This window comes from Carassius auratus, chromosome 4, assembly GCF_003368295.1.
Source record: "Carassius auratus strain Wakin chromosome 4, ASM336829v1, whole genome shotgun sequence".
Taxonomy (NCBI): Eukaryota; Metazoa; Chordata; class Actinopteri; order Cypriniformes; family Cyprinidae; genus Carassius; species Carassius auratus.
Genome location: NC_039246.1, coordinates 5,353,858 through 5,376,407, shown reverse-complemented (window position 1 = coordinate 5,376,407; position 22,550 = coordinate 5,353,858). Strand labels below are relative to the sequence as shown.

The window sequence follows — 22,550 nt, the reverse complement described above, 5'->3', positions numbered from 1 at the left end:
TAACCAAAAACTTGTTAACAGCAACTCTGGTCCAAAATCATATCAACTCTCTGGTATTGCTCAATTGGGAGTCGGACTTTTATTGTTCACAGTCAAAAGTGACTGGACACCTAATTTTTTTTTTTTTTTTCATTCTATAGTAAAGGATTAAAATTTCTCTAGTTGTTTTTAAACTTAAGTTGCAGATTTAGAAAATGTTGCATATTTCCCATTCATTTCCAATGGCAGAACAAATATGACTTTTTTTTTTATGACCATTTAGTTTTTTAGATTAAAGGTCACAATATCTTCCTTTCTTTTTGTGGTCATATAGTGACTGCCATAAAAGTCAGTGAGTTTTGTTCCATTGAAGAAGCTATTTTTTTTTTTTTTTACCCTTTTAAACCTTATTTTTTTCCCAGTCTACAATGACCGAACGACACCAGAGGGTTAACAGTCTCCTATCAACAAAGATGATTGAGAAAAGCCACTAAAGAGGAGAAAAATGAGCAGAGTTTATTGAAGTCTTATTTGTGCGTTTCAATACTAAGACTTCATCTGAAGAACACAAACACAACAAATAGTGTTATACCAAAACTGATTCCCTGATATGAATGTTGCTCTCCAGAACAGAAGTTGTTCACCCCCGCAGTGTCACTATTTATTAGCTCCTAACAGACTTCAAAAACATCAATACCTTCCATTAAGAGCTTGAACTGAGGGCTTGAGCCCCTCAGTTACTGATAGTCAACCAAATATAAAGGACTGCATGAAACTGGAGTGGCAATAATTGCGGCATTTGAGTCATATAAAAATGGAAAAAAGAAAGCCTTTTGAAACCTTTTCAGTGCCTACATACTGGTAAATAACTTAAGATTGTATCTCGGGAGGATGACGTACTGATGCTTTTTTTGAAAATGGATGCCTTTTGTTTTTTAAAATAAGTGATAAGGAACAGACATTCTTGAGAGGTCGTACCTGGGTGTGAGACAACAGCTTTTCATTCCTAAGGTGTCCTAAACAAAACTATAATCCTAAAACGTATGTGTATACTTTCTTTTCTGAGCTGCATATCTCTGTTGAGACATTAATCAGTCCCTCCAGAAAAAAAAAAAAACATCATATGGCAAAAATCCTTGATTTTGTCGCACGTTTTCTTGAAAAATGCGATGGAATATTTTTGGATTATTCGATTTAAATTGCGGGAACTTGCAAAAACTGCGGTTTGATGAAAAAGAGAAAAAAGGTGATCTCCTCCAACACCCTTTTCTCACTAGGCTACTACCTTAATGTAAAGAGTCATTTCTTATTACTTCCTGTGATACGCAAGCATTCTTTGAGCCCTAGCAACTGTTTTGGAAGTTGACGTCTCGGTATAGGTGAGCTGCTTCTTCCTGCCTGCTTCCGCTGCTGCTTTAACCATCATCAAATGTTTTTGGGGATGGCAGCGTCGACTTCCGTCTGTGGTCCAACACGCAGTTGCATGGAGTGCAAAATAATTTGCCCCCAATGTAATGTAACACACCGGGAAACCACTTTGCGCTGTCTTTTGCACTTATTTTTGTTGGTAAATGAGAATGATTTGCGTGCTTCATCATGGTTTCACCCAGGTTTCACCGCGGGGTTTGCAGATGATGTTCAAGTCGCATAATTAATAACTTAATAAGGTTCGTTATGATGGGGATTTACCTGTGTGAAGTAGACGCAACATTTTTCAAATTTCTGCTAAGATATATGTGACTTTTTTTCAACAATACAGGGATTATGAAATCATGCTAGCCCCGCATATTTTGCTTGCTGAAATCTGCAATTTATGCGGCAAAAGTGGTGTGGCATATTTGAAAAAATGCAACCCCCACATAAATATGTATCCTTTGGCTGATTATGCATTAAAGTGTCGTGACATTCAGCCAAGTATGGTGACCCATACTCAGAATTCGTGCTCTGCATTTAACCCATCCAAAGTGCACACACACAGAGCATTGAACATACACACAGAGGTGTTTAATGGCCTCTTTTTTTGAAGTACATTATCACTGGTAATACAACTAATATCTCTGAAATAGTTTTTTACCCACCCCTAATATTTAACCATTGACTATAGACCGTTTCATCTGGCCACATGCGCCTGGTTTGGTGCAGGTGGTTGTGTATTACATTTTCTTTGTGGCACTCACAATATCAAAACCATCCAATTTTCCAAAAGGCTTCGTTGAATAAACATGAGCTCGTTCTGCACGTTTAAAAATCACGAGGCGCGGGTGTTTTAATTTCACTGTATTTCTGAAGGAAGACTATCTTTAATTAGTCTTAAATTTTCTCTGTTATTTTAATTTAATCTTGCATGTTATATGCCTGATAAAGCAGCGTTTGTGAACTCAGCACCTCTTTCTGTACAGCCATTACTGGGGAAACCTCAGTTTCTCCTGCTTTAAAGCACCTCCTCTGGCAGAGAATGAATTTGCATTATTAGTAAGTCTTATTTACGCAGCAAACATATTTTATATTATCAGATACAAGTTAAATTACGGACACAAAATATGCGCATGCGCAGTAATGTTTATGTTGTTGTTGTTGTTGTTTAAACTATCTATAGCCATTTAACATTACAGTATAAATGAGAGCCGAGTAAACTTCACACATAAAGCATATAATAAATGTCATATGTAGCTTCCTGTGCCCTTCAGCAAGTAGGAAATATACAGAAATTGAATAAAGTTAACACTAACTTCTAAATTAAATATAGATAAATCCATAAAGCTATAACAGTTATTAATTTCCTCTTTTTTTTCTTTTGTTCTTTGATTTAACAGACATAACAGAATCTGGGTTATTCGATTATTTCGGCTGCCTCTGCCGAATGTGATGTACCAGTTGCGTGCTCGTTTGACTCATGCTAGCGCTGAAGTGAAGTTGGAGAGCGCGTCTGAAACATCTCCTGTTTGATGTGGACATAAAGATGCATCTAAATAAATGCAGAAGCAGCCGTTGTGAGTGGGGTGGCACATTAAACTGAAAGAACTGATCACCAGCGTTAACATCTTGACAGCGGTAGTATTTAAATGTCTGAAACATAAAAGAAGCGTTATGTGATTGAAAACACTGAGTAGTTGTGATATATGCCAAGGGCTGAGCACGTCTGCTTCTGACACAGTGTTGTGCTTCTGCATATGCAGAGACGCTGATTATCAGTGTAGATAACTGAACTTTGACAACTCCCCTTTCACAAACCTTCCACCTAGAGGCATGGCTCACTCAGTAGCGATCTCATCAGTCAGATCACAACACATTCAGCCAGTGCGTCAGCTTCTTGACCTGATAAAAACGTATTTTATTCATATTTCCTGGTTACAGGTGCACTTAACATTTGCTCAATGGGGGTATTAACGTCCTTTGTTGTTTGTGTGGGTGTGTTCTATGTTATGATAGGCTGTCTACATTGTGCACCACACACCAAGCGCAACGACTTTTAGTTTTTACTGTAATGAGAACGCAACCTTTTATATAAAAAAGAAAGCTGCAACACCTTTTCTCCCTGTCTGAAGAACTGCTAAGGCACGATTGTGTGAAGATGGAGAACTGGAGAGGATCATCCAGAAAACCTGGTCAGTTCTTTGATGTAAAAAAAACATTGTCATACAAAAATCATACTGTTTTGAGGAAGAGATTAACTTATGTTAATGTTAATTTTTCTGATATCTTAAATGTGCAGTTTAGAGCTAGATGGTAATGTAATTTCATGTGTAATATATCCAATTATATCCACATACAGAGTATGTGTAATAGTTGTCAGTTATTCTTATTGACCTCCTTACATTAAGACATACACATTTTATCGTTTTAAAGACTTTTTACTGTACAAATACTCATGTATAGGTGAGGCCCTGGTAAAATTACAGTATGCTTGTTTATTAAGTCATCATTACACCACTGGGAAAAAAAGTAAGCAAGCATGGGCTGAAAAATAATCTGCTTAATGTTGTCAATGTGAAGGTAACATGAAGAAAGAGCTTAGTAGAAATAACACAAATTTGCAGACCCAAGAAACGCAATCATAATGAAAATATTATACGTGATTTTGTTTAAAAATTCTCCAGTTATGATGCAATACTATGTTTTTCTTTTCCAGTCAGTGTTCAGAGTATTGTTCTTCTGGGAAAGAGTGTGTCAGAAAACAGTCGCGTGGGAAACGTCATATTAGAACGAGAAGCATTTGACGGTAAAGCTCCTCCAGATGTTGTAGAGAGAGTCGGAGGAAGACTGAAGGACAGATATATGATGGTCATCAACAGTCCTCAGCTGCTCCAGACATACATCTCAAATCATCAGATCACACAGACAGTGAAGGAGTGTGTGCATCTGTCTGATCCAGGACCACATGCGTTTATAATAATACTGCAGGATAAAGATTTCACTGAGGAGGACATGAGAAGAGTGAAACAAGTGCTGAAAGAATTCAGCGAAGAAGCAATTAAACGAACCCTAATGATAACGACTGATGAAGAGACGTGTGGTGTTAGGGGTGCACCTGTGAAAGTGAATGAATTCATTCATCAGTTAGCTGTAGAGTGCGGAGGAGGACATGTTCAGCTAGGAGGAAAACCCGAATGGCACTCTGAGATATTCCAAAGGTTAGAAAATATACTGAAGAAAAGCTTTCTTGTACGTCAAGTGCATATGGAAAAAGAAGGAGCCTCATTGGATGAAAACAAGGTCAGATCTGGAAGTTCAGTCAAAGTCGAAAATGAAGAGGAAGATTCTGATGGAGAGGATGATGGTGAGGCCACTAGTACTTTAACCTTGATCTGACACTATAGGTTACTGAAGATCGGTGGCAGATACAGCACGTAGATTTAACTTGGGAAGGATACATTTCTTTATTATATTAAAGGGTTACTCCACCCAAAAATGAAAAATTGTCAGTATTCACTTACCCCCATATCATTCCAAACCTTTAAAAGCTGTGTTCATCTTCGGAACACAATTTAAGATATTTTGGATGAAAACCGGGAGGCTTGAGACTGTCCCATAGACTGCCAAATAACTAAGTGTCAAGGTCCAGAAAAGCATCGTCAGAATAGTCCATCTGCCATCAATGATTCAACCATAACGTTATAAAGCAATGAGAGTACTTTTTGTGCACGAAAAAAAAAAAAAAAAATTATTCAACAAATCCCTTCCTGTCTGTAGTTGGTGTACGCTCCGTGCAACATAATCTACATTAGATGGTCTTCTTAATAGAAAATATTTTGTCCTTCAACCTTTTAGTTTAGCCTCAATCATCCTTCAGGCCAATTTTGGGCAAAATCATTTTGTTTTGTTTTTTAAAAACAGTTTGAGTGGATTTAGCTACATTTCTTATGTTTGCCACCTGAACACACACAAAATAAGAGGACTAAGTTGAATTTGACCTTCATGCCCAAAAATGGGCACCCATAGGAAATGAATGGGAAATACCAAAATTCATAGCATTTTTTTATTATATGTCCAATAAAACTCAATAAATCCAATGCAATGCAGATCAAACTACACAGAAATTTAAGGTTTGAGCCTATACAAAAATTCGCAGTGTCAAACAATCACACTCACTCTCTCGCTCTCTCTCATACACACACACCCACCACAAAAAAGCCATTGAAAACTGCTGCCAACTAGTGGCTATTGATTTTATATTTTATACCATTTTAAGTAAAAAAATAAATAAATAAAAATAAGCATATTTTACATAAAGATACAGTACTTTCAGATGTAAATAAATAAAAAGACAATAATAATTATAATAATAATATTTGCGCAAATTTATATATTTTATAGATGGCAATATAATTTTTATTACAAAAATAGACATTTGAGACCACACCTGAGACCTTTATTGTCAATTTTGTCCAAGAAGCACGGATTAAGGGCTGTTATATAAATGATGCTTGAGGGTTACATTTATATTGTCAGCTTTGGTAAGTGCCAAGTTTCTCAAAATCAATTTGATACCTTGTCCTGCAATATTTAGGTGACTGAGAAACTGTAATTTAAAAGCATAAATATATATTTTTTCATATAAAGATATATATTTTCTTTTTTTGTTCTATAAGGAAGCACAGATGTCAACAGGAAACAGAAGCTGAACTTGGTGTTGTGTGGAAGTGATGAAACACTGAAGAAATACATATCCAAGATTATAAGAGGGAAAAAGAAACTGCTCCACCTCTACCAGAGAAAGAGAAATAAAGAATGTGTGAGGAGAGACGTAGAGCTTCATGGACGCTTGATCAGTCTGGTGGCGCTTCCAGGTCTGTTCAAAACTCAGCTCTCAGAAGAGGAAGTGATGTGTCAGACTCTCCGCTGTGTGTCTCTCTGTGATCCTGGAGTACATGTTTTCCTCCTCGTTATTCCTAATGCTCCACTTTCTAATGAAGACAAAGCAGAAATGGACAAGATCCAGAGGATTTTCAGCTCAAGAATCAACAATCACCTCATGGTTCTCATAAACCAAGAGAAAAAAATGAATAACAAACCAAATATGTTACATACTTCCATTGCTAATATGTCTAATAAGACATGTCAAGGTCGATATTTTGTTTTGGAGAACAACTCACAAGTTCCAGCTATGTTGCAGGAGGTGGAGACAATGGTAAAAATGAACAATGGAAGTTGCTACACAACCTTCATGTGCCTTCAGGCTCAAGTTGAATTGGAAAGAAGCAAATACACTGCTGAAATAGAAGAACTGAAAAGATCTGTGATGAAAACTCAATCAGCAGCAGGTTTGAGCTCATAAGTGTGTTTATGTTTGACATTATTACAATTTAATCAATAATTTCAATGCCTTCAATAATCAGAAGGTGGAATATTAGCATTACATGACACTGAAACTTCTGCTTTCTCTTCTCATAACTACTTAAAGTCAAATATGAGACTCATTGCTCATTGTCTCCATTGAGGAACAGCATTTCTTTAATATCAGATGAGGTGTTTGATTTAGAGTACAATTATTTTAAAGAATTTTAACTGTCAATATCTTGCTGTTAGCAGGTGTAACACAAGCTGATGATGATGGTGATCTGAGGATTGTGCTGCTGGGAAAAACGGGTGTTGGGAAAAGTGCGACAGGAAACACCATACTGAGAAGGGAGGCTTTTACGTCAAAGTTAGCTTCACGGTCAGTGACCAGAGAGTGCCAGAAAGAAACCACTGAGTTCAACAAAAGACAGATAACGGTGATTGACACTCCAGGCCTGTTTGATACTGTGGTTGATAATGCTGAGACCGGGAGGGAGATTGTAAAGTGCGTCTCAATGGCAGCTCCTGGTCCACATGTGTTTCTGCTGGTGATTCCATTGGGACGATTCACCAAAGAGGAGAAGGATGCAGTAAAGATGGTCCAGGAGATGTTTGGTTATAAATCCAGAATGTACACCATGGTGCTTTTCACCAGAGGAGATGATCTCAGAGGAACAAGAGTTGAAGAATTTATTGACGATGATGGTAGCTTAAAGAACCTTGTCCAGCAATGTGGAAAGAGATATCATGTGTTCAATAACACAAATAATACAGAGATGCAGGTTTCTGAGCTGCTGGATAAGATTGACTGTATGATGGCAGTCAATGGAAGGAGCTTCTACACCAATGAGATGTTTCAGCAGGTGGAGAAGAATATTAGAGATGAACAAGAGAGAATACTGAAAGAAAAAGAAGAAGAGATCAAGAGAAAAGAAGAAGAGCTGAGAGCCACATATGAAGAAGAAATAGAGCAAATCAAGAAAGAAAATGAGAGAGAAAGGCAAGAAATGCAGATTGAACTAAGAAAAAATGAAGAGGAGTTTAAAAAGAAAGAAGAAGAAATCAAGAAAGAAACTGATGAGGGTCTACAAGAAGAGCTGAAGAGAAAACTGGAAGAACAGCAGACACTATTTGAGCAAGAAAATAAAATAAAAGAAAAAGCTTTAGAAGAACAGCAACAGAACATCATAAAATATCTTGAAGAAAAACATGAGAAAGAAAAACACAAACTCCAAGAGAAAATTCAACATGAAACAAGGGAACAAGCAGAGTGTGAATTTAGTGAAAAACTTCAATCAGAAGTTGCTAAAGTTCTACAAGATTTTGAAGCAAAAGTACCGTATAGATCAAGACGAGCTCGTGACTGGAGTAAATATGTTCCCGTTATTGGAGGAGCTCTTGGAAGCTTTGCTGGCTCTTTTGAAGACATTGCACGTTCGTTCATCAATTTACATTATAAACGTAAAGCACAAAGTCAAACTGAGTCATGAGCTCAGGTAAATCGGGGGAAATCATCTAGAGCCACATTAAGATGCCAATTCCCGTATTTTACGCACTATAAGGCGCACCTTCAATGAATGGCCTATTTTAGAACTGTTTTCATAAATAGTGCGCACCGTTTTCATAAGGCGCATAGAATAGAAGATACTGTAGTCAAACGTTTGACTAGGTTTGATGGAGTGTGCTAAAGGGAATGTCAACATTTTGACAGAAAGCCTTGATCCATATATAAGGCGCACTGTTGTTTTTTGAGAAAATTAAAGGCTTTTAAGTCCGCCTTATAGTGCGGAAAATACGGTATACTTAAAGTGAAATTCAGTACACAGATTTCATTATTTTTTTTATTTTTTTTTTCTTCTGATCTCTGATTCCCAATGAAACCCCATTTGTATATCTGCAACAGTTATAATTATCCCAAGTAAAGGTGTACATCATTTCTGTTAAGCAAATGTATACACAATCGCAAAAAAGCAAGTTAAAGCATAATCTCTTCAGCAAGTATTTCAAGCTATTGGCCCTGATTTGTTGTCTGTCATCAACAAATGTCTTTCTACTGGGACCGTACCTGACAGCCTTCAACATACCTCTGTCCAGCCTCATCTAAATAAAAAAACAAATTCTAATCCTATGCTTCTGAGTAATTTTCACCTCATTTACCTTTCTTCTCAAAAATTGAGCCAACTTATGCCTTTTTTGAATGATAACAATATACACAATAAATTTTAGTCTGGTTTTAAAGCCCGTCACAGCACCGAATCCGCCCTCTTAAGAGTCATGAATGATGTAATACTTACAAATGATACCGGGCAGTCTGGGGCTTTGGTCTTGCTAGAGACCAAGAATTGATTTCAAAGTTTTGTTATTTATTTTTAAGTCTTTGTGGAACCAGGCACCACAGTACCTATCTGAACTACTGCATCCACCTTCTCAGACTAGACCACTTAGATCTAATGACTCTTATTTACTATATTTTTTAGCCCTATAAAGCACTTTAGTCTACACCAGTTGTTTTTAAATTATACAAATAAACTTGTATTATTGTATTGTATAATATAAAGGTGATTTTCACATTTAGATAAAATTTATCTTGCAGATTGTAACATCAAGGATTAAAGTTTCATAATTTCCTTTCTCTTTGTATAAGGATATTCCTTCACTTTGAGCTGTAATCTGTATTTTTAATGTCCTTAGCTTTGTTTACTGGGTAATCATTACTATATAAAAAATAAATATAAGAACGTGTAAATGTGGTAATCAGTGTGAGGAAAAAAATATTTCATGTAAAATAATGCTTTCATTATGCAAAAGCATTGTGTAATTCATAGAATATAACATAAATAACACAAAAGAATAACACAAAAATGTATTATGTCAGTTATCTGGAAGTATAATAAACGTACTGGCAAAAAAGCGAACAGCTTGCGAATCTGTTTAAGATCTGCTGATTTCATGTTCTCATATAACATCATATGAAAAACTAAAGTGAACTACATTATATTGGGCTTTAAATTTTAACATGACGGTATCAGTTAAATTATTAGATTACGTCAACTTATACAGGCAGTCAAAAGTCTTTCATATAGTGTTAAGGGCTTCGAATCAAAAATGGCCTTTGTGATCCAGGTTTAACTTAACTAAATTCCCGTCGTTACAGGATTCAACTTCCCCTCAAGTGCACCATCTACAACTCCGGGAGTGCAAACTCATTACCAGTCAGTTAACTCTTCAAGTCAAGAAATGAACTCCATACCTACAACTTCGCTTTTCAACCTATCCACTACAGTTCCAGCCCAAGCTTTTGGTAGGCAGTTTGTATCACCTGCTGCAGTAACTGTATCCTTCCAATTAAGACAAAACTTCATTCAAGGTAAGGACATAAACCTTGCTACTCTGCTACTTCCATCTCCATCTTCCATATCACTGATGCCTTCAAAATCATTGCAATTCATCCTTCTGATTGGGAGCTTTTCGGTATCAAATGGATTTCAACATTCTACTTCAGAGTTAGATTCACCTTTAGGTGCCAGAGTACTCAAAAATATTTGAACTGACTTTCTGAAGGATTCTGCTGAATGTCTGTAAGATCCCATTAGTTTCGCACATGCTTGATGATTGTTTTGCTTATTGATTTTCCTTCTTCCCAAAAGCAGGTTCTTGACACTCTCAAACAGGTTTTCAAGGATGTGGGTGTTACACTCTATAAAGAAAAAAGTGCTGGGCCTATCAACTTCTCTTGAATTCCTGGGTATATTACTCAACACGGTCAAAATGCAATCGATTCTCTCAAATGATAGACTCATCAGAATTACATCGGTTCTGAAATTTTGTTAATTTCTATGTACAGTGACTAAACATGACATGCTTTCTTTGCTCTGTCATTTAACCTGTTAACCAGATCCCCCATTATGGGGTCTCACAGCTGAAAGTGCTCTACCACTCTCCAGCCTTTGTTGAAGAGGTCACAGAAATGTTATCAGTGATTTCCTCAGAGTTTGACTGTTTTGCTATTGCAGGGAATTTTAATATTCACATAGATAATGCAGAAAACAAAACTACAAAAGAAATGATAACTGTTCTAAACACTTGACTTGACTCAGCATGTGCATGGACCCACACACAAAGGTGGACACACTCTGGATCTAACATCAGTAGGGGTCTAAACATTTCATCCATTGTTACTAAGGACATAGCACTATCTGATCACTTCTGTATTTTCTTTGATATTTTGATCTCTGCTACCACTGAATCTAGATCTGTCTCTGTCAGAAGGAGATGCATAAACGGGGTTCGAGCCCCACTCGGAGCGAGTGCGAGGACCCGGGTGAGAGGGGTTACATGTATCTTTAACACCAAGCATTTCTGCAGACTCTGTTGATATTCTCCTTGATTCCTTCAACTCAAAAGTAAAGTTAAGAATGTTATTGATGATATTGCTCCAATAATAGTCAGTAAGAAAACAAACAGACAGAAATCAGTTTGGAGAAGATCAACAGCAGTTCAGACTATGAAAAGACAATGCAGAGAAGCTGAGCGAATGTGGAGGAAGACGAAACTTGAAATTCACTATAGCATCTATAAAGACAGCATTCATGCTTATAATGTGAAACTAGCCACAGCTAGACAGAATTTCTTCTCAAACCTTATAAACAGTAACTTAAATAACACTCATACTCTTTTTGCCACTGTTGAGAGACTGACAAACCCCCCAAGTCAGATTCCAAGTGAAATCCTCTCAGACAGCAAATGCAATGAGTTTGCTTCTTTCTTTTCTGAGAAGAACACCAATATCAGGAAGGCGATTAGCACGTCCTCAAGTAATGCAGAGGTCAGACAGATTCGGCCAAAATATCAAAATGATACTATGTCTATTTTTGAAACAATTGATAGCAAAATTCTGGAAGACATAGTGCAGCAACTAACATAAGGCAACGTCAACCTGTTTTCTTGACACTTCCCACATCGTTTTTCAAAAGTGTGCTTGACTGCTTAAAAGCAGATCTCTTAGAAGTGGTGAATGCCTCACTTCTTTCTGGGACATTTCCAAACTCCGTAAAAACTGCAGTTGTTAAGCCCCTCCTGAAAAAGACAAATCTTGATAACACAATTTCGAGCAATTTTAGACCAATATCTAATCTTCATTTTATAGGCAAAATTGTAGAAAAGGTAGTTTTTAATCAGCTGAACAAATACTTAAACTCAAATGGATACCTGGACAATTTTCAATCTGGTTTCCGACCGCATCACAGCACAGAGACAGCACTCATTAAGATAATAAATGATATTCGCTTAAATTGTGACTGTCAAAATATCGGTGCTGGTAATGCTAGATCTCAGTGTTGCGTTTGACACTGTCGATCATAACATACTACTAGAGAGACTGGAAAACTGGGTCGGGCTTTCTGGGATGGTACTCAAATGGTTCAGATCATACTTAGAAGGGAGAGGCTGTTATGTGAGTATAGGAGAGCATAAGTCTAAGTGGACGTCCATGACATGTGGGGTCCCACAAGGCTCAATTCTTGCACCACTCTTGTTTAGCCTGTATATGCTTCCACTAAGTCAAATAATAAGAAAGAACCAAATTGGCTACCACAGCTATGCTGATGATACCCAGATTTACGTAGCCTAATCTCCAAATGACTACAGCCCCATTGACTCCCTCTGCCAATGCATTGATGAAATTAATAGTTGGATGTGCCAGAACTATCTTCAGTTAAATAAGGAAAAAACTGAAATCATTGCATTTGGAAACAAAGATGAAGTGTTCAAGGTGAATGCATACCTTGACTCTAGGGGTCAAACAACTAAAAATCAAGTCAGGAATCTTGGTGTGATTCTGGAGACAGACCTTAGTTTCAGTAGTCATGTCAAAGCAGTAACTAAATCAGCATACTATCATTTAAAAAAACATTTAATGTTTAATGACTTGACAAATATGCAGCCTTGTACAGAGGACCAATGGCCAAGGTAAGGATTTTTCATTCAAAAACTTTAAGCCTGTAGATCGAAATGAAAGCCTCTTAAAGGGGTAATATGATGTGATTTAAATTTTTCCTTTCTCTTTGGAGTGTTACAAGCTCTTGGTGCATAAAGATCTGTAAAGTTGCTATGAGTAAAGTCTTAAATCCAAAGAGATATTCTTTATTAGTCTTTATTATTAGTCTTTCACTGTGAAAGTGAAACTACTTTGTTTGGCCTTCCAAAAGAGGATGATATCTGCTTCATCATGCCTGGAGCTGATCCGTGCTGGTCGCTGAGGAAATACATCAACTTTGCACTGTGTTTCACCAGTGGCTCTTTTGTAGAATCCTCCACTCACTCTAGGGCTCCAGCCTCACTCAAGGACTCGGTGTGTAACGCTGTTTCGTTAAGAAAGCAAAACTGCCTTGTTTGGCCTTCCAAAAAAAACACAACTAGATATCATGTTTATACAGTTTAGTAGCCATAACTTGCAGTAAGAGCCTTTGTGTAAATTTTATTATTTTATTGTTATTTATTTTTAATGTGTTAGGCTGCAGCCTTAACTACCATCTCACATTTTGAAATTAACTTTCTAAAAAATACATTTTCTAATGATTTTTAAGGATGTTATAATGTTATATTATTAGTTACTTTTGTTTAATTTTGTTATTTGATCTCCGTTTGCAAAACAAAATATAATTCCAGTCAGTTTGCACACTATCTCATTTTGCCACCTGGTGGTAGTTTCATGAATGACTTCAAAACATGACTGACTTGCATTTTAGGCAATTTTACAGAATTAAAGGGATATTCCACCCCAAAATTAAAATGTATCCGTAATCACTTACCCCATGTTGTTCCAAACCCGTAAAAGCTTTGTTCATCTTCAGAACACAATTTAATACATTTTAAATGAAAACCTGGAGGCTTGAGACTGTCCCATAGACTGCCAAGTAAATAATACTGTCAAGGTCCATAAAAGGTATCAAAAGTCTTTGTCAGAATACTCCATCTACCATCAGATGTGCGTTAGAGTAGTTAGATGTTGAGACTTTGACACCTCACCTCTCCAAGATACTTTGAATGACCTATCTGATAGGTAAGACTCAAACCATTGAAGTGTGGTTCCTGAGATGCCATTTGCCAGTAGGGTTCAAAAGCAGTGAATAGATCAAGCAGGATAAGTACTGAAGATTTGGATTCTGCTCTTGCCAGTCTTAGAGCTTCAATAACTGAGAGCAAGGCCGTCTCAGTAGAATGTCCTCTTCTGAAGCCAGATTGGTTGCTGTCAAGGAGATTGTTGTGTGTGAGAAATGTAGAGACTTGTTTGAACACAGCTCGTTCAAGTGTTTTTGCAATAAAAGGAAGAAGGGAAACTGGTCTGTAGTTCTCTAAAAGAGATGGGTTGAGGTTGGGTTTCTTAAGTAGTTGAGTTATACGTGCATGTCTAAATGATGAGGGAAAAACACCAGTGTGGAGGGAAGTGTTGATGATGTGAGTGAGTGCAGGTACAACTGCAGGAGAAATGGCTTGAAGGAGATGAGATGGAATAGGGATCAAGATATTAATTGATGGGAACACTTTTTGTAAGTGATGAAAACATAAATAATGACTTTATTCAATAATTCCTTTGTCAACAGTATCCTCTGTGTCTCTCCATACCATTCTATGCTGCGTATGTTCTTCTGTGTCAACCATGCCACAAGGATGCGTTGTTTCTGTTTCTGCTTTGATTTGAAAGAAAACAGTGCATCCTCGTGGCTAATAAATTTTTTTACCTGGGTCTTCAATCTGTGATTAGCTCATCTCTTGTCTGACAAGTCTTCGGGTTCAAGTCATTCCTTAATCACGTGACAGATCCACACGCTGAACCATGCAGTCTGAGCTGGAAAGAGAATTGATTAGTTCATCTCATGAGTCTTTCGGGTTGAGTCATTCCTTAATCACGTGACAGCAGTATTGAGCCAGAAAGAGAATTGATTAGTTCATCTCATGAGTCTTTCGGGTCGAGTCATTCCTTAATCACGTGACAGCACCATAAGCTAAACCAATGCAGTATTGAGCCAGAAAGAGAATTGATTAGTTCATCTCATGAGTCTTTCAGGTCGAGTCATTCCTTAATCACGTGACAGCACCATAAGCTAAACCAATGCAGTATTGAGCCAGAAAGAGAATTGATTAGTTAATCTCATGAGTCTTTCAAGTCGAGTCGTTGTCACGCTGTCTAGTCTCTGTTTCCCTGGGTGTCCACTAGTGGGCTCACTTCCCCTTAGGCACTTCACCGTAGGCACTAGATTTCCACTAGTCTTGTCCTTTCATCACAGTAATTGCACTCCTGCTAATTGCACCAGGTGCCTTCACTTAATTGTCATTAGCCTCCCTATATTTACCAGTCTTTTCATGTTGTCTGTAAGTCCTTACCTTTCATGTTTCCAGTCTTCTCGTCCTCCGAGACCCCTCGTTTTCAGAGTTCCCGTTACGTTCCCTTTCCTGTTCCTTCCTTTGTTTGTTTGTTTTGGACTGATTTCTGGTTTTAACCTTGGTTTGTTTTGGATTACCCCATTAAATCATACCTGCATTTGGAACTATCTCTCTTCCTGTGTCTTACTGGATCACGATCGTCACAGAAGGACTCCACCTCTACAGATCCAGCGGTATGTCTTGTCATGTCTCCTCCCCAGCCAGTATGGTGGAGCAGAGGGCTAAATATTTAAAGTTAACCTCCCTCAGCCAGGAGGGTAATCATATGGGGGCCATGGCACAGGTGTTCTGGACCCTGGCTGAGGGCATGGATTATAATGATGCCGCCCTAAAGGACTATTTTAATAGCAGGCTGGATGACCCGGTTCCTCAAAAGGAACTGGCTCAGCTGGACACATACGGGTTCTGGGAGTTTGTGTGTTACTTACAGCATCGGCTTCCGTGGGATGTCCCAGCCACTCCTATCTCTTCAGGTGGGATGGCCGCCAGCCCAGCGCCACTGCACAAGAAGTCTGCCAGCCCATCGTCACAGCACAAGGTGGTCGTTAGTCCAGCGCCACAGCCCAAGATGGCCGTCAGCCCAGCGCCACAGCACAAGGTGGTCACCAACCCAGCGTCACTACGCAAGATGGCCGCCAGCCCAGCGCCACAGCACAACATGGCCACCAGCTCAGCACTACTGCCCAAGATGGCCGCCAGCTCATCGCCACTGCACAAGAAGTCTGCCAGCCCAGCATCACAGCACACGGTGGTCGTCAGTCAAGCGCCACAGTACAAGGTGGTCACAAACCTAGCGCCACAGCACAAGGTGGTCGTCAGTCCAGCGCCACTGCCCAAGATGGCCATCAGCCCAGCGCCACAGCACAAGGTGGTCACCAACCTAGCACCACAATGCAAGATGGCCGCCAGCCCAGTGCCACAGCACAAGATGGCCGCCAGCCCAGCATCACGACGCAAGATGGCCGCCAGCCCAACGCCACAGCACAACATGGCCGCCAGCTCATCGCCACTGCCCAAGATGGCCGCCGATCCAGAGTCAGGATTAGTCACCATTGACCTTCCAGACTCAGGGCTAGTTCCTGTTGACCTTCCAGAGTCGAGTCAGGTGCCCGTTGACTTTCCAGAGTGGAGTCAGGATTCGGTTGACCCTCCAGAGTTGAGTCAGGTTACGGTTGACCCTCCAGAGTCGAGTCAGGTGACCGTTGATTTTCCAGAGTTGAGTCAAGTTTTGGTTGACCCTCCAGAGTTGAGTCAGGTTCCGGTTGACCCTCCAGAGTTGACTCAGGTGCTCGTGGACCCTCCAGAGTCAGGGTTAGTCACCGTCGGCCTTCCAGAGTCAGGGTTAGTCACCGTCGACCTTCCAGAGTCAGGGCTAGTCACCGTCGACCTTCCAGAGTCAGGACTAGTCACCGTTGACCTTCCTGAGTCAAGATAAGTCACCGGTGATCTTCTAGGATAGAGTCAAGTCACTCGTGATCTTCAAGGACAGAGTCAAGTCACTGGTGATCTTCAAGGAGAGTCAAGTCACTGGTGATCTTCATGGGAGAATTCAAGTCACCAGTGATCTTCACAAACAAGTGCAAGTCACCAATGATCTTCATGAACAAAGGCAAGTCACCAATAATCTTCATGAACAAAAAAAGTCACCAATAATCTTCATGAGCAGAGTCAAGTCAGCATTGATCTTCTGGAATCCAGTATAAACACCATGGGATTACCAGAGTTTCATCACTTCTCTGTGGAACTACGAGAGCCTCCCCACATCTCTGCTGAACTACCAGAGCCTCTCCATTTATCTGATGAACTACCAGAGCCTCTCCACGTCTCTGCTGAACTACCAGAGCTATTCCACGTCTCTGCTGAACAACTAGAGTCTCTCCTCGGCTCGGCTGATCTACCAGAGTCTCTCCTCGCCTCTGCGGAACTCAGAGTCTTGTCACGTCTCAGTCGAACTCTCTGAGCACCCGACTGATCCTGTTGTGGCCACGGAGGCTACCCTTAACTTGTGTAACCTGTTCTCTGTTTCAGACTTGCCCTCCTGTTTAATCGACCACACGGATGTGGTGGTCTTCTGCTCCGCCCTGGAGGACGTCTGTTTTGGCCACACTGATGTGGTGGTCATCTGCTCCGCCCTGGGGGGCGTCTGTTTCGACCGCACGGATGTGGTGGTCTTCTGCTCCGCCCTGGGGGCATCTGTTTTGATCGCACGGATGTGGTGGTCTTCTGCTCCGCCCTGGTGGGCGTCACATTATGTCCTTCCTGGACTTGTGTTTTTGTGGTTGTTTTGTTTTTGTTCTTCTGTCTGTTTTCCACATATGGACCTGGCTCTCTGTCCCTCCCCCTGATCCCCCGCCGGTCCATCTCCCTCCTGGGTTCTTGTCTGTGTCTTTCTTTTTGTTTTCCACATATGGACCTGGCCCTCTGTCCCTCCCCCTGATCCCCCGCCAGTCCACCTCCCTCCTGGGTTCTTGTCTGTGTCTTTCTTTCTGTTTCCCTCTAGGACCTGGCCCTCCATCCCTCCCCCTGATCCTCCAGTCTCTGTCTCTGTTTCCCTGGGTGTCCACTAGTGGGCTCACTTCCCCTTAGGCACTTCACCTTAGGCACTAGATTTCCACTAGTCTTGTCCTTTCATTACAGTAATTGCACTCCTGCTAATTGCACCAGGTGCCTTCACTTGTCATTAGCCTCCCTATATTTACCAGTCTTTTCATGTTTTCTGCATGGAGTCCTTACCTTTCATGTTTCCAGTTTTCTCGTCCTCCGAGATTCTTCATTATCTTCTCGTCCTCCGAGACCCCTCGTTTTCCGAGTTCCCGTTCCGTTCCCTTTCCTGTTCCTTCCTTTGTTTGTTTTGAACTGATTTCTGGTTTTGACCTTGGCTTGTTTTGGGTTACGTTTTGGATTACCCCATTAAATCATACCTGCATTTGGATCTATCTCTCTCCCTGTGTCTTACTGGAACACGATCGTCACAGTCGTTCCTTAATCACGTGACAGATACATACGCTAGTTCTGATATTTCTGCCACTGTGTTTTTGTTACCGTTTCTTCAGGATCTGTGGTGTGTTATTATTTTATAAATAAATAAAACCCTGTTATAAATTAAATATCGATGAATTTGTCTTTTTCTGTCTTTCAGTAAATAAACACTAATACAAAGTATTTATAGCCTAGTTTGTTCATTTTTTATACAATTTTGAGTTTTCTGGTATAATAATTGCTTTTCCTAGGCAAACTTGACATTTTGGACATAACGACATAATTAAAAACAAGTAACACTACAGTTCTATAGTCTAATCTGAAGGGTGAACTCAAAAAACATAAATCATACAACAAGGTCATTTTTGAAGATTAGAATCCACTGTAAAAAAGAAAAACTCTCTTCTTTATCAAAGTGATTTTGCCTTCAAATGGACAAAATTTAAAGCATAACCAATAATTACAATATTATGCACCCATTGGTAAGGAAGGTTGTACATTAACTAATTACTCTAGCCAATGTTGTCGAAAGATGAACTAATCAATTCTCTTTCCGGCTCAATACTCCTTTCTTTTACCGTATGGTGCTGTCACTTGATTAAGGAACGAGTCAAAAACCTGATAGACCTGAACTATGAACTAATCAATTCTCTTTCTGGCTCAGACTGCATTGACTGACACAGGTGAATTACTACTAGCGGAACAGAACCTATAGAATATTGCGCATGCGCGACTGAACAAATCATCCTCCGAGACGACTCGTTCTTCCCGAGTCACATTAAAGATTCGTGCAAAACAACACAATCATGTAGAAGACTGAGATGCACCTGTATAAGGCAATAGTATGTCACTTTGTGTTTTTGTAGTGTAGTCATGCAAGATGTCACGTTTAAACCAAACTTGAGCACTTCAGTATTTTTTATGCATGTCCTGCTGTCATGTTTTCTATTGTTAATCTAACTGTACCCCTGTCTGAATATTTTAATAAGTGTTTCTGTTATCTCTTGTTTTAAGACAATTTTGGAGAAAATGGGCGTGCTGGGGAAGGTTGCTCCCCTGCAGGCCAAAAAAATACAAAAATAAATTATATATATTAGTGGTAGGCCGTTATCGGCGTTAACATTGCCAAGCTACGAAACATGTTATCTGTTTCTGATGCAGAAAAGCTAGTTCATGCATTTATGACCTCTAGACTGGACTATTGTAATGCACTTCTAGGTGTTTGTCCTGGTTCGTCAATAAACAAGCTACAGGTAGTCCAAAATGCAGCAGCAAGAGTCCTTACGAGGTCAAGAAAATATGATCATATTACCCCAATTTTACAGTCTCTGCACTGGCTACCTATTAAGTTTCGTATCAGTTACAAATTATCATTACTTACCTATAAGGCCCTAAATGGTTTAGCTCCTGTCACTGTGTACCTAACTAGCCTTATACCACGTTACAACCCATCACGCACCCTAAGGTCACAAAACGCTGGACTTTTGGTAGTTCCTAGGATAGCAAAGTCCACAAAAGGAGGTAGAGCTTTTTCACATTTGGCTCCCAAACTCTGGAATAGCCTTCCTGATAATGTTTGGGGTTCAGACACACTCTCTCTGTTTAAATCTCAATTAAAAACACATCTCTTTCGCCAAGCATTCGAAAAATGTATCTTTTAAATTGTGAGTGTAGTTGCATCTGATCAAAGGTGCATTTTTATTCATTAGCTTGGGTTAAACTAATTTTACTTTGTTGGATCAGCAGCTATATTAATGATGTCTCCATTTTGTTTCTATGTTTCGCCACGGGAGTTACATCCCGTGGTAACTAGGATTTACACAAGCTCCAGTCTGGATCCAGAACACCTGAGAAGAGATGATGCTGACCCCTAAGAGGACCCCAGATGATGCTAACCCTGAATCAAAAAACAGAACTAACAATTATTGCTACATGTGTGACTGCATCATATAATAACTTAATTTATAATATTGATAGTTCATCGTCTAGCTCAGGGGTTCCCAAACTTTTCAGACCGCGACCCCCAATATTAGATTGCTGACGACCCGCGACCCCCCCCCAATTCGACCCGCAACCCCCCCCCCCAATTTGTTTCCTTCTTGTGATGATTTGCGATTTGGTTACATACTGACAGAGCTAAAACAAAAAGGAACACAATCTTTAAGCCAGGCTATTTTATTAACAAATTATGGACAAAAACAAATACATCCATAACTGTGAAATGCTTACAGACAGAATAGGAACAAGCTGCCTATAACAAGCATACAACAATAACTTACTTTGTATTCAGAAAAAACGCCTTACATACATGTATGGATTTCCCAATGAGGACCAAGATTTGGTCAATGGGTGGAGCAGATAATTTTATATTTTTATAATTTTAATTTCATTTTTAAGATTAAAGTAAACAGCATTCAATACTGCAAGAGTTCCGATCTATATGGGCCTTAGTACTCTTTTTGATGTTTTTTTTTTTTGTTTGTTTGTTTTTGTGTGTGTGTGAGATTGCATTGTTTGTGTAATATGTGCTAAATTGTGAATAATAATAATAAAAAAAAAACGCCTAATTTGATGGATGGGCGCTGTGAGCGGAGCAAAGCAGGGCCATTCTAGGTTTAACTTTGGAGATTGCCACCCGCAGATCATCTTCCACTTTAAGCCGTGACCTGTGTTTATTCTTAATGTAAGTCAGCGCGGAGACTGTCTTTTCACATAAATACGTTGAGCCAAATTGCATGAGGACATCCAACGCGGCTTTCGACAACTGTGGATATTCCAGCGCGACAGAAACCCAGAACTCATCCAGCGTCTTGCCGTCAAATGCCGTCCTCAGGGTTCGATCGGTTGAAAGTTCTATCAGCGCATCTTCCATATCTGACGCCAGATGATTTGCCGTGGTTACATTAATGGTGACCTTGTCCAGTCATATTGGTCGGGAGCGTCTCCTTCAGGGAAATACTTATGAAAGTGATCTGGATAAATCCAGATTAAAAATTATTTTTTCATTGTGCTCACATATTAGATGGGGAAAATTACAGAGGGATTTATGGATATCTACTTTTGTTATCCTGTAAATCAGAATATACTATCAATAGCCTTAAAAAATGATTTTCGCCATGTTTTTTGTAATAAAATGTTATATAAATCAGGCTAGGAATAATATATTTACAAATCCCTCTGTAAATGTCTCCATTATAACTAGGTACAAGACTGGACAGTTTGGTGTATATAGGTGCTACTAAAGTGGAGATTTCGTACTTGGAGTATGAGAGAAAGGTCATTTTGAGAAAACGGGCTTTAAAGATTTATCATCAGCCAATGAGATTGCGCATTCAGCCCTTTTACTTTGGCGATTTGTTGCTGATAAAAAGGAAATGACCATATTTGGATCTGACAGCATTGTACAGTGAAGAGAGAGCTTTCCAGCCGTGCAGACAGAGATCGCGGATCGGCAGGATGATTTACACGCTAACTTTTGTTGAATTTATGCGAAATCTATAAACGCAAACAGACAAAGTGTAATAGAATAAAGACCTAAATGTGTATTTCGGACTTTTTTTCACCATCTCGCATTAACATAAAAAAAAAAAAAAAAAAAAAAGTTTCTGTAAATCATCTCGCGACCCCCCGCTCCCCACTCCGCGACCCCCACTTTGGGAACTACTGGTCTAGCTGACTACGTCTTGTATTATTATTATTATTATTTTTATTTTTATTTTTTCTAAAATCCTGTCAAATGTGCACAAGCTACTAGCTACTACTAAATATTGTAGAAACATAATTTTCTGTAAAGTTGCTTTGGGACTGGGATTGGTGAGGGGCTGAGTGGGAAACCCAATGCTGAAACTTGGCCCTTATTTGTTCTTAGGAAAAAATATATCACAATCTTTATTTAGAAATCACGATTCACGGTTTTATCATGGTTCTTTGTCATGTTGGTTTTACTATTTTGCAAGCTGTCTAATTATTACAGTCAAACTAATTTCCCTTTTTTAAGGTAACAAAAAAAGGATGGCAGATATTTAGGCCAAATAGGGTAAAGATAAAAATCTTTGTTCTTATTTTTAATGACAAAGATACACATTACAACTACACATAATATACAAATAAAACAAACAGTGCTTTACTTTCAGGTACAATAGGTGTATTTAGCAGAGCATTCAAGAAATTGAATGAACAAATATAAAAATTAAATGCTACATAAACTGATTACTCAAGCAACTGTATTCAGAGAAGACATCACGTTTCAGACGAAGACTAAGGAGAGAAGAGCCCAAGAGAGCAGCGAGAGAACGGACCGACTGTTTGGTCTTCTTTAGAGAATGGTTGACAAATAAATGTATTAACCACTCTATCAAGAAGAGAAAACAGTG

The 22,550-nt window shown here is 39.2% G+C and overlaps 1 protein-coding gene across 2 annotated transcripts; it reads left to right on the top strand.

Annotated features, from left to right (window-relative positions):
• Positions 1–3,420: 3,420 nt before the first annotated feature.
• Positions 3,421–9,211, top strand: LOC113065907 (GTPase IMAP family member 8-like). 2 transcript variants are annotated; one of them, XM_026237454.1, is made up of 4 exons: positions 3,421–3,584; positions 4,109–4,756; positions 6,069–6,740; positions 7,009–9,211. In XM_026237454.1, exons 1-4 carry the CDS (start codon positions 3,551–3,553, stop codon positions 8,244–8,246), a joined length of 2,592 nt encoding a protein of 863 aa, XP_026093239.1. In that variant the 5' UTR covers positions 3,421–3,550; the 3' UTR covers positions 8,247–9,211. The 2 variants fall into 2 exon arrangements, with proteins under 2 accessions (XP_026093239.1, XP_026093237.1); XM_026237452.1 differs by having other exon boundaries at positions 7,006–9,211.
• The last annotated feature ends 13,339 nt before the right edge of the window (positions 9,212–22,550 follow it).

Coding starts and splice junctions, on each gene's coding strand:
- LOC113065907 (XM_026237452.1), top strand. CDS start 3,551: ATGGAGAACTGGAGAGGATCATCCAGAAAACCTG. Junction 4,757..6,068: donor TTCTGATGGAGAGGATGATG/GTGAGGCCACTA, acceptor TTGTTCTATAAG/GAAGCACAGATGTCAACAGG. Junction 6,741..7,005: donor GAAAACTCAATCAGCAGCAG/GTTTGAGCTCAT, acceptor TCTTGCTGTTAG/CAGGTGTAACACAAGCTGAT.